The 27,721-nt window shown below is 43.4% G+C and overlaps 2 protein-coding genes across 2 annotated transcripts in view; one reads left to right on the forward strand and one right to left on the reverse strand.

Moving 5' to 3' along the window:
• The window catches only part of LOC124279147 (activating signal cointegrator 1 complex subunit 3-like), a 294,552-nt gene that overhangs the window by 16,032 nt on the left and 250,799 nt on the right, over nucleotides 1-27,721 (reverse strand). Inside the window, 4 exon segments of the mRNA XM_046714949.1 lie at nucleotides 1,258-1,313; nucleotides 3,102-3,236; nucleotides 3,809-3,874; nucleotides 3,876-3,921. Of these exon segments, the coding sequence (XP_046570905.1) occupies nucleotides 1,258-1,313; nucleotides 3,102-3,236; nucleotides 3,809-3,874; nucleotides 3,876-3,921 (303 nt within the window).
• LOC124279145 lies at nucleotides 17,758-27,710 on the forward strand. The gene is made up of 5 exons (XM_046714946.1): nucleotides 17,758-18,053; nucleotides 21,948-22,388; nucleotides 23,946-24,080; nucleotides 24,188-24,263; nucleotides 25,821-27,710. Exons 1-5 carry the CDS (start codon nucleotides 18,002-18,004, stop codon nucleotides 27,124-27,126), a joined length of 2,010 nt encoding a protein of 669 aa, XP_046570902.1. The 5' UTR covers nucleotides 17,758-18,001; the 3' UTR covers nucleotides 27,127-27,710.

Here is a 27,721-nt window from a genome sequence, read left to right on the forward strand (position 1 = left end):
ATCAACATCGAACCCACTCTAGTTAACATCATCAACATCGAACCCATTCTAGTTAACATCATCAACATCGAACCCATTCTAGTGAACATCATCAACATCGAACCCACTCTAGTTAACATCATCAACATCGAACCCACTCTAGTTAACATCATCAACATCGAACCCACTCTAGTTAACATCATCAACATCGAACCCATTCTAGTTAACATCATCAACATCGAACCCACTCTAGTTAACATCATCAACATCGAACCCATTCTAGTTAACATCATCAACATCGAACCCATTCTAGTTAACATCATCAACATCGAACCCATTCTAGTTAACATCATCAACATCGAACCCATTCTAGTTAACATCATCAGCATGGAACCCATTCTAGTGAACATCATCAACATCGAACCCACTCTAGTGAACATCATCAACATCGAACCCACTCTAGTTAACATCATCAACATCGAACCCATTCTAGTTAACATCATCAACATCGAACCCACTCTAGTGAACATCATCAGCATCGAACCCATTCTAGTTAACATCATCAACATCGAACCCATTCTAGTTAACATCATCAACATCGAACCCATTCTAGTTAACATCATCAACATCGAACATCCATTCTAGTCTAATACATCATCAACATCGAACCCATTCTAGTGAACATCACCAGCATCGAACCCATTCTAGTGAATATCATCAACATCGAACCCATTCTAGTTAATATCATCAACATCGAACCCATTCTAGTTAACATCATCAACATCGAACCCACTCTAGTTAACATCATCAACATCGAACCCATTCTAGTGAACATCATCAACATCGAACCCACTCTAGTGAATATCATCAACATCGAACCCACTCTAGTGAACATCATCAACATCGAACCCACTCTAGTTAACACCCATTCTAGTTAACATCATCAACATCGAACCCATTCTAGTGAACATCATCAACATCGAACCCATTCTAGTTAACATCATCAACATCGAACCCACTCTAGTTAACATCATCAACATCGAACCCACTCTAGTTAACATCATCAACATCGAACCCACTCTAGTTAACATCATCAACATCGAACCCACTCTAGTTAACATCATCAACATCGAACCCACTCTAGTTAACATCATCAACATCGAACCCACTCTAGTTAACATCATCAACATCGAACCCGTCCCTCAGCAAAACATTTTTTTGTTATTTCTATTTCATTTTAACCATTATGAAATTCTGGAGTCCATGCAAGCCACCTACCTGTTGATCTGGTCTTCATTATGGCGGACTGGGAGCTCGGCATACTCGTGGGCATTCTGGGAAGGCAACAGGAAAGACGTGAAATCACTACCAGCTCAATACTATCACTTCTCAAAAAGCCCACAAAGTTAGGAGCAGATATGTGTTTATTTGACCCTACTTCATCCTTATCAGTACCACTGCAACCACGACGTCAGACAACATACCCAAACTGATCATCATCTACTACACCTTCATATCTATCACATTCTATATATACTGAGTGAAAAAAGAAACTTCACAAAATGTAATTTGAAACATAATGAATAATTTTTCTCTGATGATACATCTATGTATCCGAAATGGGATCCCTATCTTTTCACTAGAAAAACGTTAGCAAAACCCACTCAAACCTATCCATTCGTCGTGCAATGACGTTAGTGCCAAATCAGGTTTTGCACGTGCAGTCGATCACATGATCTTTGCATCGAAGTGTTTGCATTGGCCTCAAGAATTGAAAAAACACTTTTAAACAACAGTTCTAACGGTACTTGAAATGTCACGATTGTCAAATGTGCAACGTGAACGTGCCGTTGGCATGTTGCAAGCGGGAAGATCAGTTATTGACGTCGCAAGAGCAATGGGATGCAGCCGTCGTACTGTGTATGACTTGCGAGGTCGTCTACAACAAACTGCCACCAATTCTGATCGCCCAAGGTCGGGTCGTCCACGTGTGACGTCACGAGCAAAAGACTGTCAAATCATCCTACGTCACCTACGTGACAGATTTCTGCCAGCTACACGAACCAGGGCTGAGATGTTTAGAGGTCAACTGTCCTCACAGACCATTCGAAATCGGTTGCAGGCTGTCAATCTCCATTCCCGACGTCCATATCGAGGGCCAATATTGACGCCGTTTCATCAGCGTCAACGTCTGCTGTGGGCCCAACGTCACCTCCGATGGACCCAGAGAGACTGGATTCGAGTCGTCTTTAGCGATGAATCCAGGTTTACCCTCAGATTCGCGGACGGCAGGCATAGAGTCTGGAGACGACGTCGTGAACGGTATGCCCAATGATGTGTACTGGAAGTCGACAGATTCGGGGGCAGAAGTTGAATGGTGTGGGGTGCTTTCTATGGGACCAACCGTTCCCGACTTCTGGTCATCCGTGGAAACCTCACAGCTGCTGCTTACCGCGACCAGGTGCCCACCCCTGAACTCGTTCCTTTCATGGCGACTCATGGCCCAGGTCTACAGTTCCAGCATGATAATGCTCGGCCGCATACCATGATGTTGACACGAAATCTCCTTCAAAACACTGGAATCAACGTCATTGACTGGCCATCGAGGTCCCCTGACCTTAATCCAATAGAGCACATTTGGGATGCACTTGGGAGAAGGCTTCGTGGTCTTAGGAACTAACCTCAGAATTTGCAGGAACTTGGCGCTGCCTTGCAAGAGCAATGGCGCAGAATCCCCAACCACGTGTTCACAAGCATCAGGCAGTCGATGAGGAGATGGTGTTTGGCAGTGGTGAATGTGCGGGGCGGCCATACAGGATATTGAACTGAGAAATTTCGCATTTTTATTCTTGTGACTTGACATTCTGTATACCTATGTTTTGGAACGGCGGTGTAGCCTAATGGAACTGATTATGGAACTGTCAGTGTATCGAGTACATCACACAGATCTCAGCAATGAAATAATAACAATTTAACCATCTTACCATCTCTTGTTCTTTTTAAGTGCCCTGAAGAAAGAATGTGAAGTTTCTTTTTTGACTCAGTATACGTTTAAAGTTGGTTTATCACACATATGGACATGAAGTGCTAACGAGGCCCAGATTAACAAGATCCGGACTTACCGACAAAATATCCAAGAGCTCTGGCAGTGTTGATTCAGCCTTGAGTTCATTACAGAACATACGTACAGTGTTGTGGTTCAGGTAGTAGTAGGAGGAGATGCGGCCCAGGGTCAGCGGCGTAACACTGCGGTTATCCTAGAAACATGCATTATGTTAAACACAGAGTATCCAGGCATGCTGGTATTATTGACATGTACCTGGGACATGACACACAGAAGAGCATCTATGGGACATATCGGGTACAAGACATATAGAAGAGCATCCCTGGGACATATCGGTTACTACACATATAGAAGAGCATCCCTGGGACATATCGGGTACTAGACATATAAAAAAACATCTATGGGACATATCGGGTACTAGACATATAGAAGAGCATCTATGAGACATATCGGGTAATACACATATAGAAGAGCATCCCTGGGACATATCGGGTACTAGACATATAGAAGAGCATCTATGGGACATATCGGGTATTAGACATATAGAAGAGCATCTATGGGACATATCTGGTACTAGACATACAGAAGAGCATCTATGGGACATATCAGGTACTAGACATATATAAGAGCATCTATGGGACATATCGGGTACTAGACATACATACAGAAGAGTCTCTCTGGAACATGTTGGGCACTAGACATACAGAAGAACATCTCTGGGACATACACCTGTAGTCAGCAGGGACATCTCTATTGAGCACTTACCTCGCCAACCTGCAGACAGTAAGAACATTCTAGTTCCATCAGAGCCTTTTCTACCAAACCAGACAGAGTACTTGTTGATGATGTCCTGCTCTGTATTGTCCAACTTGTAGTAACTGCAACACAACATACATTGATCAGTACATCATCCAATACAACATGTAGCAGTCAATACAACATACATCGATCAGTACATCATCCAATACAACATGTAGCAGTCAATACGACATACATCGATCAGTACATCATCCAATACAACATGTAGCAGTCAACACAACATACATCGATCAGTACATCATCCAATACAACATGTAGCAGTCAATACGACATACATCGATCAGTACATCATCCAATACAACATGTAGCAGTCAATACAACATACATCGATCAGTACATCATCCAATACAACATGTAGCAGTCAATACGACATACATCGATCAGAACATCATCCAATACAACATGTAGCAGTCAATACAACATACATCGATCAGTACATCATCCAATACAACATGTAGCAGTCAATACGACATCCCACGATCAGAACATCATCCAATACAACATGTAGCAGTCAATACAACATACATCGATCAGTACATCATCCAATACAACATGTAGCAGTCAATACAACATACATCGATCAGTACATCATTCATCATCCAATACAACATGTAGCATCTGATCTTGAAGTTGTGTTTCACTACATAAAAATGATGCAGGTTGTCTGACCAAGATTGCTCAGCTTACATTGCAATAACAGTGCTGTTTCCCACCAGACAACACGTGTGGCAGTCAATCAGCATACACAGTGCATCACATACAGCATGTAGCAGTCCACAAGGCAACACACGTGCAGTGCTCATCTTACAACATTGCAACAACAGCGCCATCGATTACCCACCAGACAACATGCGTGCAGTGCTCAGACATACATTGCAACAGTACATCATGTTTACAACATGGCAGTCAATGCAGTGCTCGAGCAGTACATTGCAACAATACAACATGTAGCAGTCCCACAAGGCATACACGTGCAGTGCTCAGCTTACATTGCAACAACAACATGCAGTCCACCAGACAACACGTGCATACTCAGCTTACACTGCAACAACATGTTTCCCACAAGGCAACGTGCATGTGCTCAGTCTTACATTGCAACAACAGCTTGTTTCCCACAAGACAACACGTGCAGTGCTCAGCTTACATTGCAACAACCTGGCTGTTTCCCACCAGACAACACGTGCAGTGCTCAGCTTACATTGCAACAACAGTGCTGTTTCCATCATCCAAGGCAACACGTGCAGTGCTCAGCTTACACTGCAACAACAACAGCGCTTGTTTCCCACAAGACAACGCGTGCAGTGCTCAGCTTACACTGCAACAACAGCTTGTTTCCCACAAGACAACACGCAGTGCTCAGCTTACATTGCAACAACAGTGCTGTTTCCCACCAGACAACACGTGCAGTGCTCAGCTTACATTGCAACAACAGCTGTTTCCCACCAGACAACACGTGCAGTGCTCAGCTTACATTGCAACAACAGCTGTTTCCCACAAGACAACACGCAGTGCTCAGCTTACATTGCAACAACAGTGCTGTTTCCCACCAGACAACACGCAGTGCTCAGCTTACATTGCAACAACAGTGCTGTTTCCAACCAGGCAACACGCGCAGTGCTCAGCTTACATTGCAACAACAGTGCTGTTTCCCACCAGACAACACGTGCAGTGCTCAGCTTACATTGCAACAACAGTGCTGTTTCCCACCAGACAACACGTGCAGTGCTCAGCTTACATTGCAACAACAGTGCTGTTTCCCACCAGACAACACGTGCAGTGCTCAGCTTACATTGCAACAACAGCGCTGTTTCCCACCAGACAACACGTGCAGTGCTCAGCTTACATTGCAACAACAGTGCTGTTTCCCACCAGACAACAACGTGCAGTGCTCAGCTTACATTGCAACAACAGCGCCAGTTTCCCCACAACAACCGTGCAGTGCTCAGCTTACATTGCAACAACAGTGCTGTTTCCCACCAGACAACACGTGCAGTGCTCAGCTTACATTGCAACAACAGCGCTGTTTCCCACCAGACAACACGTGCAGTGCTCAGCTTACATTGCAACAACAGCGCTGTTTCCCACCAGACAACACGTGCAGTGCTCAGCTTACATTGCAACAACAGTGCTGTTTCCCACCAGACAACACGTGCAGTGCTCAGCTTACATTGCAACAGTGCTGTTTCCCACAAGGCAACACATGCAGTGCTCAGCTTACATTGCAACAACAGTGCTGTTTCCCACAAGGCAACACATGCCATATCCTTGTGTAATTTGTTGAACAGAGTAAATCACAGCTCCATGGTTGTGACACATGTAACTAATGCATCACATACTGGTAGTGTACATTTGCAGGTGATGAACGATCTATTCGAGACATAGTTTTGTTCCCTGGTTAACACAACACCCAGCAATATGACACAAGGGAGACACAATGGGGACACAAAGGAGATAATAGGAACAGAAGGGAGACACAAAGGGAACACAAGGGAGACACAAAGGAGACAATAGGAACAGAAGGGAGACACAAAGGAGATAATAGGAACACAACAGGACACAGGGAACGCACAATGGGAACACAAGGGAGACACAATGGGGACACAGGGAACACACATTGGGAACACAAGGGAGACACAATGGGAACACAAGGGAGACAGAATAGGGACACAGGGAACGCACAATGGGAACACAAATGGAACACACAATGGGAACACAAATGGAACACACAATGGGGAACACAAAGGGAGACATAAAGGGGGACACAAAGGAGACAATAGGAACAGAAGGGAGACACAAAGGAGATAATAGGAACACAACAGGACACAGGGAACGCACAATAGAGAACACAAGGGAGACACAAAGGAGATAATAGGAACACAACAGAACACAGGGAATGCACAATGGGAACAGAAGGGAGACACAAAGGAGACAATAGGAACACAACGGGACACAGGGAACACAATGGGAACACAATGGGAACACACACAATGGGAACACAAAGGGAGACACAATGGGAATGGGGACAAAGGAACACACAATGGGAACACAGGGGAGACAGAATGGGAACACAAGGGAGACACAATGGGGACACAGGGGGACACACAAAATGGGAACACAATGGGGAACACAATGGGAAGGGGAGACACAAAGGAACACACACACAAAGGAGACAATAAAGGGAGACACAATGGGGGAGATAATAAAGGGAACACAATGGGGACACAATGGGAACACAAAGGGGAGACACAATGGGGACACAGGGAACACACAATGGGGACACAGGGGAGACACAATGGGAACACAGGGAGACACAATGGACATGGGAACACAAGGAGACAATGGGGAACAGGGGGGGACACACAGGAACACACAATGGGGAACACAAATGGAACACACAATGGGGGAACACACAAAGGGAGACAGAATGGGGACAAAGGGAACACACAATGGGAACACACAGAATGGGAACACAAGGGAGACACAATGGGGACACAGGGAACACACAATGGGAACACAAATGGAACACACAATGGGACACAAAGGGGAGACACAATGGGAACACAAAGGGAGACACAAAGGAGACAATAGGAACACAATGGGGGACACAAGGAGGAACACAAAGGGAGACACACAATGGGGACACAAGGGAGACACAATGGGGACACAAGGGACACACAATGGGGACACAGGGAACACACAATGGGAACACACAAGGGAGACACAATGGGAACACAAGGGAGACACAATGGGGACACAGGGAACACACAATGGGAACACAAATGGAACACACAATGGGAACACAAAGGGAGACACAATGGGAACACAAGGGAGACACAATGGGGAGACAATAGGGAACAGAAGGGAGACACAAAGGAATACATAAGGAGACACAATAGGGACACAGGGGACACACAATGGGAACACAAGGGGAGACACAATGGGGACACAGGGAACAACACAATGGGGACACAATGGAACACACAATGGGGAACACAATGGGAACACAAGGGAGACACAATGGGGGACACAAGGGAACACACAATGGGAACACAAACACACAATGGGAACACAAGGGAGACACAAGGGAACAATGGAACAATGGGACACAAGGGAGACACAATGGGGACACAGGGAACACACAATGGGAACACAAATGGAAACACAATGGGGACATAAGGGAACACAAGGAGACACAATGGGACAAACAGGGAGACACAATGGGGACACAGGGAACACACAATGGGAACACAAGGGAGACACAATGGGGACACATGGGAACACAATAGGAACACATGGAGACACAGGGGCACACACAGGGAACACAAGGGAGACACAAAGGAACACACAAGGGGAACACAAGGGAGACACACAATGGGACACAAGGGAACACAATGGGGACACACAATGGGGACACAGGAGGGACAATGGGACACACACAATGGGGACACACACAATGGGAACACATGGAAGACACAATGGAGACATAATGGGAACATAATGGGGGTACAATGGGGACACAAGGGAGACATTATCAGGACACATGAGAGACACTGGGGACATAAGGGAGACACAATGGGACATTAAGGAGACTGAATATGGTCACAATGGTCTCTGGGGTCAGAAGCCACTGGGCTCTTTGGACATAGCAGATTAACACAAAGTGTGCACTACAGATTTATGATTATAAACTAAAGATACCAAAATATACTGAGTCAAAAAAGAAACTTCACATTCTTTCTTCAGGGCACTTTAAAAGAACAAGAGATGGTAAGATGGTTAAATTGTTATTATTTCATTGCTGAGATCTGTGTGATGTACTCGATACACTGACAGTGCCATAATCAGTTCCATTAGGCTACACCGCCGTTCCAAAACATGGGTATACAGAATGTCAAGTCACAAGAATAAAAATGCGAAATTTCTCAGTTCAATATCGTGTATGGCCGCCCCACGCATTCACCACTGCCAAACACCGTCTCCTCATCGACTGCCTGATGCTTGTGAACACGCGTGGTTGGGGATTCTCTGCGCCATTGCTCTTGCAAGGCAGCCAAATTCCTGCAAATTCTGAGGTTAGTTCCTAGGACCACGAAGCCTTCTCCCAAGTGCATCCCAAACGTGCTCTATTGGATTAAGGTCAGGGGACCTCGATGGCCAGTCCATGACGTTGATTCCAGCGTTTTGAAGGAAATTTTGTGTCAACATCGCGGTATGCGGCCGAGCATTATCATGCTGGAACTGTAGACCTGGGCCATGAGTCGCCATGAAAGGAACGAGTTCAGGGGTGAGCACCTGGTCGTGGTAAGCAGCAGCTGTGAGGTTTCCACGGATGACCAGAAGTCGGGAACGGTTGTTCCCACAGAAAGCACCCCACACCATGCAACTTCTGCCCCCGTATCTGTCGACTTCCAGTACACATCATTTGGCAAAACCTGATTTGGCACTTACGTCATTTGCACGGCGAATGGATGGGTTTGAGTGGGTTTTGCTAACGTTTTTCTTGAGTCGAAAGATAGGGATCCCATTTCGGATACATAGATGTATCATCAGAGAAAAATTATTCATTATTTTTCAAATTACATTTTGTGAAGTTTCTTTTTTGACTCAGTATACTTCAAGAAGTCAATTCGTAATTGAAAACCGGGTTTAATTATGTCAGTTTTGAACCAGTGCAATCTTCATAATGACACCAGAAGAGTTGTGGCACAAGGTAGTACACATCAGAATTTAATAAAACCTATTGTCACTGCTCTCTCTTGTTTGTGTTGTTCAAAATGGTTTCACTTCCTAACTGGTAAACCTGCCAAGGATATCTTTGAGTGGAATGTTCCTGTTTTCTAACTTCCCTGATGTTCTCTGTACAAATTTCGTGAAAATAGGAAACAGTTCTTTGCAGTTATTAAGGCCTGGGCCAGCCAGTGTGTATGCAGGACAGAAGCTGTACTGTATTACTGCAGTGTATACAATAGTTTTGAAATGTGGCCTGTCCAAGGACTGACTGTCCAAATAAGTAACCAGTCCTGAGCAAATGCAGCCAGTCACAAAAACTAAAACTCCTCGTTGAAACCAAGTTAGGTTTATTTTGTTCAAATATTTCCCCGACCAAAGGAAGGCCTCACTTATTTAATAGACCGTCCTTCACCAAAATAGACCTTGAAGGGCGGTGGGACAGGCTATATTTTATACACTGATTCCTGTCACATAACAAGCATCTAATACAAATCTGGGGCCCAGATTATACTTCCAGGCTATATGTTAGTCCCACGTGAGGTTGCAGTCAGCCTGTATTAGTACATCCCTCCTGTACATCGCTATCAGCAGCGGCCCATGTGTACATCCAAATTCACTACTTCCTTCTTCAGGTCTATCCACCAGTGTTTCAACGTTAACTTCAAGTTGTGTTACAACCTGGTCACAAGCTACATGATTATTAGTACAATACTTAATTCTAACCCGTCTGAATCAGCAAAGTTAATTATGTAAGGCGTTTTCAGGCCATTGTATCAAATATGAAGGCCTTGTCATGGCATTGTATCTAATATCAAAGCCTTTCAAGCCATTGTATCTAATATCAAAGCCTTTCAAGCCATTGTATCTAATGTTAAGGTCTTTTCAAATCATTGTTTCAAAGTTAAAGGTCTTTTCAAGCTATTGCATCAAATGTCAAGGCAGTTTAAAGCTATTGCATCAAATGTTAAGGTAATTTCATGGCATTTTATTCAATGTCACGGTCTTTTAAAATGTCATCGTTATCTTCTAAGTAAGGAAGATGTTTTCAAGAACTGATAAACATACCACTATATTTATAGAGGTCACGTGGCTAAGCCCCATCTGGGACATCATCGCGGTGACATAATGTCGTATTTGTCATCATTTCATAAAACAAAAAAACAAGTTATCATATATCCCCAACTTGTTCCTCACTTCTTAAAAAATACATCCTTGTGTCAACCTCTTGTATATAAATACTCTCTGGACGTATCATTGTGTTTACAACATCCGTCTTTACAATTTACTTCCTTTCACAAGGATTCTCATAAAAGCCAGTTGCATTATTCTGATACCACATGGCCGATGATTGATTGTGGTCCTAAGTTTAAAGGAGAATACGAACGAAAACAAAACTTTTGATATATTGTAAAGGATATTCTAAAAGTCACATTTCGTGATTAATATTGAACAAAAAGTTTGTAAAATAGCAATAAAAACACAAAAACGTACTCGTATTTCCGCCTATTACGGAAACAACCAGCAGTTAATGAGCAGAGGGGTATCTAGTGACATGACGTCATATGTGCCTGTTGCTGATGGCTTCCTCTTTGATTTTACGTCACAACTTAACAGTGTCCATGGATTCTGAAGCAGTGAAAGATGTTCCTGATGTCATTTCTGAAATGGATGTTAGACCGTATCAATACGATCCGATTTTACATCTTGCAAGACAATCTTCCACTGAAGATGAAGAAGAAGAATCAGGCGAAACGGAGGCACCGCTTGAGGTCAAAATAGATTTAAAAATAGACCATATCATTAACAAGATTACTATTTGTCAGCAAAATGTCATACAGTTTCAGCCAGCAAACTCACCCCTATAAATATATGACCAGTCACTAAGAATTATTTTAAAAAAAATGTGATTACAGTTTATTTTGTGTCAAATGGGTGACTGTAGGGTGTCTGGGATTTAAAAACAAAATAATTATGCCTCAGACGAGGGAAAATAAAAATTACCTGCTTCAAAAATTACACTGGAATTATTTTGTTGAAAAAAAAATAGGACCCTAGTTCTCATTAATAAAGTATCAAGTCAGAGATAATATTCGCGATGCAGTTAAGTTTTTCCATGAAAACTGGTTACTTATAAAGTACAAGTCAGGACAACATATGTTTCCCCATTGTTTGGTTATGGAAATAGTTATTTTACTCGGTCATAGCCTTAGAATGACATCTTGTCAGCCAATGAGAATACAGAACAACTTTCACAGCACACACTACTTACAAATAGCGAGTCTAATGCCGACGTGCATAATTCGACAACATGGAAAACAATGAAAGCAACAAGTACTTCATGATTTGCTGTTGTATTCGGCAATGTTACGGGTAGACTGCAGCATTTAGGGCTCCAAACCGAAAAGAATGTTATAGCGAAACATTTTCAAGCACATGTGAAATCTCTTACTGATTTTGATAATATATATCTCATATGTATCAGTCGAACTGCCCCAGCTACAAAATGTCCCAGCAAATTTGGTCATTCATTCTAATTTGTTCAAATTTATTTATAATGATTGAATATATGCTGTAAATGCATAGTTTTTGTCAACTTATTATGATATTATGTTCTTCATTATGATATTGATAAATGTTTCTTCATAACTATGTATATACTTATATATAGACTGAGTGACTGATGAGTTTGATAAATGTTTAGCAATATTAGCAATAAACTCAGAATAACATTATGCCCATGTGGGGAATCGAACCTCGGTCTTATACATGAAGAACATAGGCTACCCCAAAGTATGAAGAACATAATATCAAAGTTGACAAAACTATGCATTGATGGCCTATATTTATTCATTTGAAATAAATTGGGACATTTTGACTACCCCACTGGGGCAATTTGACCAAATTTGCCAGGTCATTTTGTAGCGGGGGCAATTCGACTGGCAATCAGACTTGATTTAATTTATGTTAAAAATACCACTGACAGTAAGTTGTTACAGGGAATGATGGAGTATAAATGAATCTCGTGGGTATTTTTTCTTCTTCAGCCTAGCTTGGGGATTTCCATACCCCATGCTTGCATGTCTCTTTCATATGCGTCCGACTCGGAATGATCGGCGCATTTCTCCTGCCGAAATCTGTCATTTCACTTGGAAAACGGAAGAAATGGTGGTTCTTTCCCATGTTCGATGATGCCGTGCATCCCCAGGCAACACAATACACCATCGTACCATTTCAAAAACCCGACAGAAACAACACGATTTGTACTACTGTAGCGTTTGGTCTTTGGCAATATGGCGGACTCCAGGCACATTTGACGTCACGAGTGGAAAGGTCACGTGGGTTCCAGCAAAATATGCATATGGCCGAAGCTGAGATTTACAGAAACTGTATTTGCGATTAAAACATAATTTTAATTGAAACTTTGGGAATATGTTCTGATGACTTTATCTTTCACCCAGCAAATTATTGCAATTCACTCGTATTCTCCTTTAAATGAGTGAGTGAATATGGCTACAGCATCATGCAGATGAGAAAACCAGTTCACGAATATCTCCACTAATATATAATACTACAAAAGCCACAATAAATTCGAACAAACCTGTAGAGGTTGCTAATTCTTTGATGAGAGATCCTCCTTTGGGTACATATAAGCATTAAAATGTCCATTTTTAATCCCTACGACAATTGTAACTATATTTTGAATAAAATATGTACAAAACAAAAACGTGTTTGTCTTGTTCTACCACCCCTATGGAACCCAGAACGGACCCGTCTGCCAAGAACAGGTAACTCTAGGTGCCTACCTCGTACCTCACTTTCCATGCTGAACACATCAGACAGAATGTGGGGAGGTGGGTAGCCGTACCCCAAGGAGGACTCTCAACAAAGAATCAGCAACCTCTACAGGTTTGTTTGATTCTTTTTCATGAGAGATCCTCCTTGGGGTACATATAAGCATAAGACAGACTCCTAAAGACAAGAGCCCTGGGAGTGGCATTCTGTCTGATAAACTACGCCCCCGACAAGTGGAATTTCCAACTATAAAATGAAAAAGGAACAGCTCACTTACCTGGCCACGTGACCTGTTCAGCCAATCAGGCGAGGGTGTGGTCCAGGGTCAGGGGTTATATATTCTGCTCATATGCAAATGAAGCAGTGAACTACGCATGTAGTAAACAATAGTGCCCCACCCACATCCCGAGTTTCATAAATACCTAGGGAGGGAGAGACATAAAATCCCATGAAACCACAGCCAACTAGATTTCTAAGGAATAATGTGCAATATTGTCATAAGGTGAGAACAAACCATCACCATAAAAACACAACACCAAGTAAGGGTAAAAGGGAAGGAAAGTTGACCGCAAACCTGCCATCAGTAAAATACAGATAAAATTGTAAATCTGACATCGGCTAGAGCGTTACGACTCTGCCCACTGGTGAGAACTGACTGACTGAACTTGTTTTTTGTTTTGTAAATATTTTATTCAAAATATAGTTACAACTGTTGTAGGGATTAAAAATGGATATTTTAACGCTTATATGTACCCCAAGGAGGATCTCTCATGAAAAAGAATTTTCAATTCAACAGACTTTATTATGACCAACCCTGACAGTGATAACTGAAAAGCTTTAGATTTAGTTTGAAATATTTAATTGAAAAGATTTAGTTTGCTGTGGTACATGTGGAATGCACAAGTTATCATTCTGCACTTGATTATTGAGGCAGAATGGTGTGTCAGGTAACATTGCTGCCATCCAGATGAATGGTGTCTCACTTGAACACATACTATACTGGAGATTGGTCCAGGGTATTAATCGTGACTGAATAGATTACCCTGGATTCATGAGGATGTCACAATTGCACCGGTATTTCTTAACTTCACCTAACAACACAAACATAGACTGTTTCTGTACATGCTGTTACCATGTCCTAAACCTGATAAATCAGATGTTTCATTCAGGATACAGTAGTTATTGATGAATGCACATTGTGCACAAGGATGTTGACTTGTGAACACAGATTCTGCCTGGCAACCACCTGTCGGAGGATGAATAATTGTATGTTCCTTGTATGTTATGTGTTGTGTGACAGTCTCCTTGACTGATCACGACAAGATAGAGACTGGTCTGATAACCACCTTGATAACTCACTACACCAGGATAACTGTTTCGAAACAATTCAGATGAGCGAGTGACTATATATAGCAACAGAGTGAAATCTTATCAAATAAAAGGAGGGGGAGTGAGCGATTGTGTGAACAGATGAATGCTAATGTCTGCTACAGGCACTGCCTCCATGCTGGCATCCATAATGTCTGCTACAGGCACTGCCTCCATGCTGGCATCCATAATGTCTGCTACAGGCACTGCCTCCATGCTGGCATCCATAATGTCTGCTACAGGCACTGCCTCCATGCTGGCATCCATAATGTCTGCTACAGGCACTGCCTCCATGCTGGCATCCATAATGTCTGCTGCTACAGGCACTGGCATCCATAATGCCTCCATGCCTCCATGCTGGCATCCATAATGTCTGCTACAGGCACTGCCTCCATGCTGGCATCCATAATGCACTGCTACATGCTGCCTCCATGCTGGCATCCATAATGTCTGCTACAGGCACTGCCTCCATGCTGGCACTGCCTCCATGCTGGCATCCATAATGTCTGCTACAGGCACTGCCTCCATGCTGCTACAGGCACTGCACTGCCTCCATGCTGGCATCCATAATGTCTGCTACAGGCACTGCCTCCATGCTGGCATCCATAATGTCTGCTACAGGCACTGCCTCCATGCTGGCATCCATAATGTCTGCTACAGGCACTGCCTCCATGCTGGCATCCATAAGTCTGCTGCGTTCATAACTGTACAGATAACAACACCTCCTCAGCTATAAAATAACCATCAGCTGTACAACACCTCCTCAGCTGAATAGAAACAGGTGTATTCCTGTATGACACTCCTTTAGCTATACAACACCTCCTCAGCTCTACAACACCTGCTCAGCTGTACAACACCCCCTCCACTGTACAACACCTCCTCTGCTGTACAACTCCTTCTCAGCTGTACAACACCTCCTCAGCTGTACAACACCTCCTCAGCTGAATAGAAGAAGGTGTATTGCTGTACAACACCCTCAGCTGCACAACACTCCTCAGCTGTACAACACTCCTCAGCTGTACAACACCTTCTCAACTGTACAACACCTCCTCAGCTGAATAGAAGCAGGTGTATTGCCGTACAACACTCCTCACCTGTACAACACCTCCTCAGCTGTACAACACCTCCTCAGCTGAAAAGAAGCAGGTGTATTGCCATACAACACTCCTCAGCTGTACAACACTTCTCAGCTGTACACCACCTCCTCATCTGTACAAGAACTACTCAGCTGTACAACATATCCTCAGCTGTACAACACCTCTTAAGCTGAATATAAGCAGGTGTATTGCCGTACAACACTCCTCAGCTGTACAACACCTCTTCAGCTGAATAGAAGCAGGTGTATTGCCATACAACACTCCTCAGCTGTGCAACACTTCTCAGCTGTACAATACCTCCTCATCTGTACAAGACCTACTCAGCTGTACAACATCTCCTCAGCTGTACAACACCTCCTCAGCTGAATAGAAGCAGGTGTATTACCGTACAACACTCCTCAGCTGTACAACACCTCAGCTGAAAAGAACCAGGTGTATTGCCGTACAACACTCTTCAGCTGTACAAGACCTCCTCAGCTGTACAACACCTCCTCAGTTGAATAGAAGCAGGTGATTTGCCGTACAACACTCCTGAGTTGTACAACACCTCCTCAGCTGTACAAGACCTCCTCAGCTGTACAACACCTCCTCAGCTATACAAAACCTCCTCAGCTGTACAACACCTCAGCTGAATAGAAGCAGGTGTATTGCCGTACAACACTCCCTCGGCTGTACAACACCTCCTCAGTTGAATAGAAGCAAGTGTATTGCAGTACAACACCTCAACTGTACAACAACAACCCCCACCCCACCCCCACCCCCCAGCTGGGGGTCCTATGACTGATAGTAAACAGGGGTAAAGCATACTATAGGAAATATTGTCCAGTTGAACACTCACTCCATGCACATTCACAACATACATTATTATTGATTTTCTGATGAAACTGGTCACTATAAACTCTTCCTATCTTCTTACAAATAGACAGAAGGTAAATACTGACTGATAAAAAATTTTTTGTAGATTGATCAATGTCCTACTATCACACAGCATGTCGTATTCTGTGTTTGTAGATTGATCAATGTCCTATTATCACACAGCATGTCGTATTCTGTGTTTGTAGATTTATCAATGTCCTATTATCATACAGCATGTCGTATTCTGTGTTTGTAGATTGATCAATGTCCTATTATCATACAGCATGTCGTATTCTGTGTTTGTAGATTGATCAATGTCCTATTATCATACAGCATGTCGTATTCTGTGTTTGTAGATTTATCAATGTCCTACTATCATACAGCATGTCGTATTCTGTGTTTGTAGATTTATCAATGTCCTACTATCACACAGCATGTCGTATTCTGTGTTTGTAGATTGATCAATGTCCTATTATCATACAGCATGTCATATTCTGTGTTTGTAGATTGATCAATGTCCTATTATCAAACAGCATGTCGTATTCTGTGTTTGTAGATTTATCAATGTCCTACTATCACACAGCATGTCGTATTCTGTGTTTGTAGATTTATCAATGTCCTATTATCATACAGCATGTCATATTCTGTGTTTGTAGATTGATCAATGTCCTATTATCACACAGCATGTCGTATTCTGTGTTTGTAGATTGATCAATGTCCTATTATCATACAGCATGTCATATTCTGTGTTTGTAGATTGATCAATGTCCTACTATCATACAGCATGTCGTATTCTGTGTTTGTAGATTTATCAATGTCCTACTATCACACAGCATGTCGTATTCTGTGTTTGTAGATTGATCAATGTCCTATTATCATACAGCATGTCGTATTCTGTGTTTGTAGATTTATCAATGTCCTATTATCATACAGCATGTCGTATTCTGTGTTTGTAGATTTATCAATGTCCTATTATCGTACAGCATGTCGTATTCTGTGTTTGTAGATTTATCAATGTCCTACTATCATACAGCATGTCATATTCTGTGTTTGTAGATTTATCAATGTCCTACTGTCATACAGCATGTCGTATTCTGTGTTTGTTCGTGAAGTAGACATACTTATGAACTGCCTGTAAAAGCAAAGACTGTTTTGGTTATGTTGTTGTGTATGACTAGCTTACATCCCTGACCCTCCCTCTCGTCACATCCTGGCAGTCTGAGGTCAGATACACTTCCTTGTTTCTTGATTGTGTGTCGCCTTGGCTAACACTGTCACACTGTCATCGACGAACATCATGGAGGCCAACACTCTCTACATTGTCCTGGCTCTCTGCTCACTGGGTCATGGTAAGTCGAAGTCTTGTTCCATCTGCTGGTGTTGTCTCACACTTGTCCCATCTCCTGGTGCTGTCTCACACATGTCCCATCTCCTGATGCTGTCTCAAGCTTGTCCCATCTCCTGATGTTGTCTCACACTTGTCCCATCTCCTGATGTTGTCTCACACATTTCCCATCTCCTGATGTTGTCTCACACTTGTCCCATCTCCTGGTGTTGTCTCACACTTGTCCCATCTCCTAGTGTTGTCTCACACTTGTCCCATCTCCTGGTGTTGTCTCACACTTGTCCCATCAGCTGGTGTTGTCTCACACTTGTTCCATCTGCTGGTGTTGTCTCACACTTGTCCCATCTTCTGGTGTTGTCTCACACTTGTCCCATCTCCTGGTGTTGTCTCAAGCTTGTCCCATCTCCTGGTGTTGTCTCACGCTTGTCCCATCTCCTGGTGTTGTCTCACACTTGTCCCATCTCCTGGTGTTGTCTCACACTTGTCCCATCTGCTGGTGTTGTCTCACGCTTGTCCCATCTGCTGGTGCTGTCTCAAGTATGTCCCATTGCTTGGCCTGGTGCTTTCTCAAACATGTCCCATCTCCTGGCCTGATCCTTTCTCAAACATGTCCCATCTCCTGGTGTTGTCTCACACTTGTCCCATCTGCTGGTCCTTTCTCTAACATATCCCATTGTTTGGCTTCAGGGATGGTAGGGTAGCCTAGTAGTTAAAGCATTAATTCATCATGCTGAACAACAGGGTTCGATTTCCCCACATGGGTACAATGTGTGAAGCCAATTTCTGGTGTCCCATGCTGTGATATTGCTGGAATATTGCTAAACATGGCATAAAACTAAACTCTCTAATTTACTTATGGCTTGGTGCTGTCACACACTTTAAGGCAGCCACTGTGACTGTGCTTTCTCGGATTTTCTGGTAGGGTATATACACCAGACGTTGTACTCCTTGCCGAACACAATGTGATCGAACTTGGTCAACCCATGTCAGTAGGAATAATAACACCTGTCAATCCATGTCAGTAGGAACAATAACACCTTTCAACACATGTCAGTAGGAACAATAGCACCTGTCAACACATGTCAGTAGGAACAATAGCACCTGTCAACCCATGTCAGTAGGAACAATAGTACCTGTCAATCCATGTCAGTAGGAACAATAGCACCTGTCAACACATGTCAGTAGGAACAATAGCACCTGTCAACCCATGTCTGCAGGAACAATAACACCTGTCAACCCATCTCAGTAGGAACAATAGCACCTGTCAATCCATGTCAGTAGGAACAATAGCACCTGTCAATCCATGTCAGTAGGAACAATAGCACCTGTCAACCCATGTCAGTAGGAACAATAGCACCTGTCAACCCATGTCAGTAGGAACAATAGCACCTGTCAATCCATGTCAGTAGGAACAATAGGAATGTCAGTAGGAACAAAGCAATAGCAACCTGTCAATCCATGTCAGTAGGAACAATAGCACCTGTCAATCCATGTCAGTAGGAACAATAGCACCTGTCAATCCATGTCAGTAGGAACAATAGCACCTGTCAATCCATGTCAGTAGTAGGAACAATAGCACCTGTCAATCCATGTCAGTAGGTCAATCCAAGTAGGAACAATAGCACCTGCACCTGTCAATCCATGTCCAGTAGTAGGAACAATAGCACCTGTCAATCCATGTCAGTAGGAACAATAGCACCTGTCAATCCATGTCAGTAGGAACAATAGCACCTGTCAATCCATGTCAGTAGGTCAACAATAGCACCTCAGTAGGAACAATAGCACCTGTCAACCCATGTCAGTAGGAACCACCTGTCAGTAGGAACAATAGCACCTGTCAATCCATGTCAGTAGGAACAATAGCACCTGTCAACCCATGTCAGTAGGAACAATAGCACCTGTCAATCCATGTCAGTAGGAACAATAGCACCTGTCAATCCATGTCAGTAGGAACAATAGCACCTGTCAATCCATGTCAGTAGGAACAATAGGAACAATAGCACCTGTCAAGTCCATGTCAGTAGGAGCACAATAGCACCTGTCAATCCATGTCAGTAGGAACAATAGCACCTGTCAATCCATGTCAGTAGGAACAATAGCACCTGTCAATCCATGTCAGTAGGAACAATAGCACCTGTCAATCCATGTCAGTAGGAACAATAGCACCTGTCAATCCATGTCAGTAGGAACAATAGCACCTGCAACCTGTCAGTAAACCCATGTCAGTAGGAACAATAGCACCTGTCAACCCATAGGAACAATAGCACCTGTCAATCCATGTCAGTAGGAACAATAGCACCTGTCAATCCATGTCAGTAGGAACAATAGCACCTGTCAATCCATGTCAGTGTCAATCCATGTCAGTAGGAGCACAAAAAGCACCTGTCAACCCATGTCAGTAGGAACAATAACACCTGTCAATCCATGTCAGTAGGAACAATAACACCTGTCAACCCATGTCAGTAGGAACAAAAGCACCTGTCAATCCATGTCAGTAGGAACAATAGCACCTGTCAATCCATGTCAGTAGGAACAATAGCACCTGTCAACCCATGTCAGTAGGAACAATAGCACCTGTCAATCCATGTCAGTAGGAACAATAACACCTGTCAATCCATGTCTGTAGAACAATAACACCTGCCCCTCGCTTCCATGCAGAGAACCTTGTACAAGCAAGGTATACACACCATCAACACCTGTCACTCAGTGTGACTACAGCAGAACACCCCTTTACATGTGTCACAAATATCACTCAGTGTGATTACAGCAGACACCCCTTGACATGTGTCACAAATATCACTCAGTGTGATTACAGCAGAACACCCCTTGACATGTGTCACAAATATCACTCAGTGTGATTATAGCAGAACACCCCTTGACAAGTGTCACAAATATCACTCAGTGTGACTACAGCAGAACACCCCTTTACATGTGTCACAAACATCACTCAGTGTGACTACAGCAGAACACCCCTTTACATGTGTCACAAATATCACTCAGTGTGACTACAGCAGAACACCCCTTGACAAGTGTCACAAATATCACTCAGTGTGACTACAGCAGAACACCCCTTTACATGTGTCACAAATATCACTCAGTGTGATTACAGCAGACAACCCTTGACATGTGTCACAAATATCACTCAGTGTGATTACAGCAGAACACCCCTTGACATGTGTCACAAATATCACTCAGTGTGATTACAGCAGAACACCCCTTGACATGTGTCACAAATATCACTCAGTGTGATTACAGCAGAACACCCCCTTGACATGTGTCACAAATATCACTCAGTGTGATTTACTTTAGCAGAACAGCAGAACCCTTTACATGTGTCACAAATATCACTCAGTGTGATTACAGCAGAACACCCCTTGACATGTGTCACAAATATCACTCAGTGTGATTATAGCAGAACACCCCTTGACATGTGTCACAAATATCACTCAGTGTGATTATAGCAGAACACCCTTTACATGTGTCACAAATATCACTCAGTGTGATTATAGCAGAACACCCCTTGACATGTGTCACAAATATCACTCAGTGTGATTATAGCAGAACACCCCTTGACATGTGTCACAAATATCACTCAGTGTGATTATAGCAGAACACCCCTTTACATGTGTCACAAATATCACTCAGTGTGATTATAGCAGAACACCCCTTGACATGTGTCACAAATATCACTCAGTGTGATTATAGCAGAAAACCCCTTGACATGTGTCACAAATATCACTCAGTGTGATTACAGCAGAACACCCCTTGACATGTGTCACAAATATAGGTCTAGAAATGATCAAATACTTCATTTGATAAATACAAAGTGTTCATATTTTTTCACCTGTCAATTCTGATGAAAACCCTGCAATTAATTCTGTATTTGTTCCTATACCAGGGTCTGATCTGATTCCGATGTGTTCCAACCGGTATGCCAACCACTCGGACTTCCCCGTCTTATTGTACATGGAAGGGGATGCCAATTCAAGTGCTCCTGTTTGCTCCTGTGAACTTCAATCAGACAGTGATTTCTATGTCACATTAAAGACCTTCAGGCCAACCAGGAAAAATCTGGGAACTGGAAGCTTCATCATCCACATGACAACTACCACCATGTCCAGCATGACAAATGCAACCAATCCCATCATGTCGACATACGGCCTAGACTTGTCTACTATGCACAATGATCAGGGTAGATCCGACTGTTTGCTACAGATGGGAGACAACACATCACAAACCTGCTTGTTGAGTAACAAATCAGCTAAAGGAAATATCACCCTGCAGACCCCTAACAACTTGTCGCATGACGGACATCTGTATCTCGGCGTGTATGGTACAGGTAAAGTCCCACTATCCTCCACACTAAGTCTCAGTAAACTTAGGCTCAGTATTATTCGTTACACAGCTATACTGAGTGTAACAAACCCTAGTGGAAGGTCGTGTCAGCTAACCTTTGAATGACTTATGACCGACCGTCCAATCAAATGCGAGATGGCTGAACTGATTTAACCAATCAGACAACAGCTACTATTTATTCAGTTTGAGTTTCTGTGTGAAGTGTTTTTGAATTTTCTCTTCCTTGGTCGCTGACACTGATCTCTCAACAAACAAAAATCTGCATAAAACAAAGATATTTTACCTGCAGTATATACGCTTAGGCGTTTCTTGATGACATGGTTACTATTTGCTTATATTTCCACAAGATGACATCCTGGAATATTGACAAAACCGCTATTTTCAGCGACTCTTTACTCACTGTTGTGAATAATGGTGTCCTACATGTGTATCACTCGGAAGCGATCGTGTGGAAAATAGCATTCGGAATCGTTCGAGAACAAACGATTTCGAGGGAAAGTTCAAACGGTATTTGCGAATGTTAACTTTCGCGATTTGGTAAGCTGTGTTCTGATTGGTCAATTCAAAAGGTTAGGTGACGCGACCTTCTACTAGGGTTTTTTAGACTCAGTATAGCAGTGTAACGAATAAAACTGAGCCTAAGTTTACATAGACTGCTGGACACTGAAACATTACTACAAGAACACACTGGCCCCTGGGGGACAGGCCCCTGTCAGATGTACTGACAGTCAGGCTGAGGCTTGACTTGCTTAATTGCATGACCTTTAAACCCTATGCCATTAACTGTGGCTTACAATATCAAACATGGGATTGTCCAGTCTAGGCTCAAATATTTATAGGCAGTTGTCAAATAGCTGAAATATTGCTGAATGCAGTAAGTAAGTAAGTTGAGTTTTACACCGCTTTTAGCAATATTCCTGCAATATCACAGCAGGGGACACACATTGTATCCATGTGGGGAATCAAACCCGGGTCTTTGGCGTGATGAGTGATTGCTTTAACCACTAGGCTACCCAACTGCCCCTGCTGAATGCAGAGGTATAAACAGAACAAACACAAACAAACATATTAGCATTGTCCATACTGTAACTCGCATTGACAAAGGACTGCACATTATTAATGGACGAAACATTTTTGCCGAGTTCTTTTCCCACAGATAGGTGCATGAAGTACTTCAGTGTTCACATCCACAACACTGACTACAGTTACAGCTGCTTTAAAACAACTCATAATATCTGTGAAAGATCAAGAATAACTGTTGAACCAATCACACCAATGTTCACGCTCCTGATGTTCACGCTCCTGATGTTCACACTCTTGATGTTCATGCTCCTGATGTTAACACTACTGATGTTCATGCTCCTGATGTTCACACTCCTGATGTTAACACTCCTGATGTTCACACTCCTGATGTTCACACTCCTGATGTTCACACTCCTGATGTACCCACATCCACACAGTGAATTCCCCAGCCTTAAATCAATTGTCGACCCTCGGCAAAGCTTCTTGATGACTAAATATTTGTGTACTTGCTTTTCAGGTAGTATTCAGTTCTGCTGTCAGCCCAAAAACTCTTTCCTGAACAACAGCTTCGAAATATTAAACTTAAAGACAAACAACAGGGTAGGTAACACAACTTCACCTCCAGGAGCTGCACCAAGAGCACATGAAACAGGTAAGCAGCTTCAACCTGACAGTAATGCATTCAAGAATAATCGGGACACTATACAAAGCAGATGTTACAGCTACACACATTTGTTTATGTCCTTTATATTTTTGCAGTGATGACTGCAGCGATCGTCGTGTTGGGTATTGGTTGTGTTGTCATGGGAATGGCCATAGGCTGGCTCAGCCACAGGTAACTCTCTTCTGCATCATTGCTACAACAAATATATTTATATAAAAACACATACATGCACCTGGGTAGGGAAGAGATAGGAGGGTGGAGAGGGTAGAGAAAGCTGAGGAACCTGTGGATTAAGGACCAAGGGTAGGGATGAGAGGAAGGATAGGGGTAGAGAAGGCTGGGGAACCTGTGGACTAAGGATCAAGGGTAGGGATGAGAGGAAGGATAGGGGTAGAGAAGGCTGGGGAACCTGTGGATTAAGGACCAAGGGTAGGGATGAGAGGAAGGATAGGGGTAGAGAAGGCTGGGGAACCTGTGGATTAAGGACCAAGGGTAGGGATGAAAGGAAGGATAGGGGTAGAGAAGGCTGGGGAACCTGTGGATTAAGGATAAAGGGTAGGGATGAGAGGAAGGATAGGGGTAGAGAAAGCTGGGGAACCTGTGGATTAAGGACCAAGGGTAGGGATGAGAGGAAGGATAGGGTAGAGAAGGCTGGGGAACCTGTGGATTAAGGACCAAGGGTAGGGATGAGGGAAGGATAGGGATGAGGAGGTAGGGGGGTTAGAGAAGGCTGGGGAACCTGTGGATTAAGGATAAAGGGATTAAGGAAGAGGGATCGAGAGAAGTGGGAGAAGGTGGGGTGGGGGTGGTGGTGGGAGAGATCAGAGTGTAGGGGTGGTGTGGGATGGTGGGGGGAACCTGTAGATTAGGGGGAAGAGATCGGGGTAGGAAGGATGGGGAACCTGTAGAGAAGGATGGGTAGAGAAGGCTGGGGAACCTGTGGATTAAGGACCAAGGGTAGGGAAGACTGACTGACTGACTGATATTCCAGCAACATCACCGCGGGGACACCTGAAATGGGCTTCACACATTACACCCATGTGGGGATTCGAACCCGGGTCTTCAGCATGATGAGCCAACGCTTTAACCATTAGGCTACCCCACCGCCCCGGGTAGGGAAGAGATCGAAGTGTAGGGGGGGGGGGGGGTAGAGAAGGCTGGGGAACCTGAACTGAAGCATACATAAAATACACTGCATGTCTCCAGTTTCTGCAATATCAACTAGGTAATAGAATCATACTCATATCAGTGCTAAGCAAACCATTACAACACAGATAATACTGCCACAAAGTTACAAACTTTCATCGTCATCATCATCACCATCATCATCATCATCATCATCATCATGGCGATGCCCATTGCAGTTTGCCATTAACCTATGATTTGTGGTGATCGTGTTTGTATGTTTGTCAGCAACATGCCTAAGTCAGTTAGTTTCAGTTAGTGTTCAAGTCATGTCATCATGTTCATATAAGAGGTTCTTCATATCTCCTGATAACCTCATGTCAAGGCTGCCAAGGTGGAATCATCGGACTCTCTAAAATCTACCATTAATCCTAGGAATGTTCTGCAAGAAATGCCTCTGTCCCTCTGTTCCAGTGATATTCTGCAGAAAGTCCTTCTGTTCCAGTGACATTTTACTGAAAGTTCATCCCTTAGTGATACAGATGAAATAATGTTTAAATAATGTTTTAAGCAAACTTACCATCATAATTATCATAATTGCAGGAATAAACAGTTATCTGAGAAAAGACACAAGAGAGCTCGGATGAAAGCATCAACTCACACAGACTGGCAACCTGAAGCTGAAAGCCACTATGAAGAGATGGATGAAGATCTGACAAAAACAGGAAATATGCAATCCACTTCAGAAAATGTGCAACAACTTGACACTAAAGCCTATGAACTGGCCAAGGCCCCAGTTCCCTTGTGTGGTCCCTGTAACAAGGTCAGTGACCAGGACGACAGCCTGTACGATATTGCCAGTGATCCCAACAGTGTGAGCAAAGTTTTAGCACCATCAGGAACTGTTGACAAAAAGGATGGTGCATATGACACAAGTACACCAACCAGACAACATGCTCACATGGCTGTTGATAGCATCTACGACAAAACTGTCTTCAGTGCAGATTCCAATACACCTGTTCCAGCGTCTGATAATGGTGACAATGTTCCAGTGTCAGATTATGGTGATGAACAGAGTCCAACTTCTTTTGTGCCAAGTTCCATGTCAACAAGAGGTGATGTCAGCAGTGTACTTCCCAGTGTTTCTGATAGAAAGCCAAAGAAATCATTGGATAAGACCACAAGTCATTCTGCTTTGAGACTTGTGAGGCAGAAATCTGTAGAAGTAAGGTCCCTTGAATCTTGTGATACTGGGAATGAAGATGGCGTGGATAGCCCTGATGCTGACAAGCAGGTGTCCCAGTCCATGAATGCTGCATACAATTCTGCAACTGAAGTTTGTGAGCAAGAGTTTGAAAATGTGTCATCACAAAGTTACTGTTCGGAGAGTGAAGATGAAGAAATCTATGTGAATCAGGAGTTTGGCAAGGGAAGCTGCAGCACTGGCAATGAAGGTAAACCTTTGGAAGATTCCAGAAGTGTATCCCCTACACAGGAAGACAGCCAGTGGACCAGTTTACCCCCTTCAAACACAAGAGCAGACAACCAGAGGATGAGTTTATCCCCGTCCAAAACACAGCCTGACAACATGAGAAAAAGTGTGTCACCTTCAAGGTCAAGGACAGACAATCAGTTGGGTTCATCACCTGCGAGTTGTGTGCCTGACAATCCAGTATTTCACAATGTATTTCCAGCATCATCAACAAGCAGCCTCTCCTCAGGTGCTTCACACACCTTGGACTTGGATGATGATGAAATGATCTACCAGAATGTTGCCTTGGAGAAGACCACCTCCACAGCACCATTGCTACACATCACTTCAGATCCTGAAAAACCTTACGAAAACCTCAGGAGAGGACAACCTTATGTCACTGACACCCAAAAAGCCAGCATCACACAACAAATCTGATGAGGTTGTAGTGGTCCTTCTGCCGGGACCAGATTCAAACCACGCAGAAGAGCAGGAGCCTGGAACAATGTCCAAAACACGATCAACTAAAATCAGTCAGAAACATTCGTTTTCTGTAGATGAAACTTCTAAAATGCAAAGACCAACAAGAAAGCACCGTACCCGTAGTGATGACACAGATTTGCTGATACCTCCCAACTCAAGCTCCGAGGAAGATGTCTTGGAGATGGTAAACAACAACTTGTATGAAGGCATAAACAACAGTCCAAGGGCAACACTCAACAAAGAACCTGCTGGTCAAATGGTCAACCCTCAGACAAAACAGGTTCCTCTGAAGCAGCTACCTGGACCTGTTGCCAGTGTCAGATCCTCCAATGAAAATCTTGGTAATGACAGTGACGATGAGCTGGTTATGATGGAGAATGATATATATGAATGCCTGAAGGGGGGAGTGCCATTATTCCCCTTCCCTCTTTCTACACAGATCAGGATGAAGGTTGAACACACTAATCCTAAAAGTCCCTCGGATGAAACTGAGACATTTGCTAAAGAAAGGCCTTGAGCAGCACAGTATTTCATCTTCTGTGAACGACAC

The sequence above is a fragment of the Haliotis rubra genome, unplaced genomic scaffold (assembly GCF_003918875.1).
Source record: "Haliotis rubra isolate DU_JTF1 unplaced genomic scaffold, ASM391887v1 Scf247, whole genome shotgun sequence".
Lineage (NCBI taxonomy): Eukaryota > Metazoa > Mollusca > Gastropoda > Lepetellida > Haliotidae > Haliotis > Haliotis rubra.

Excerpts from the sequence above, each read along its gene's own strand:
- LOC124279145 (XM_046714946.1), top strand. The coding sequence starts at position 18,002 with ATGGAGGCCAACACTCTCTACATTGTCCTGGCTCTCTGCTCACTGGGT. Across the intron at positions 22,389-23,945 it reads TCTCGGCGTGTATGGTACAG|GTAGTATTCAGTTCTGCTGT; the intron begins GTAAAGTCCCAC and ends CTTGCTTTTCAG. Across the intron at positions 24,264-25,820 it reads ATAGGCTGGCTCAGCCACAG|GAATAAACAGTTATCTGAGA; the intron begins GTAACTCTCTTC and ends TCATAATTGCAG.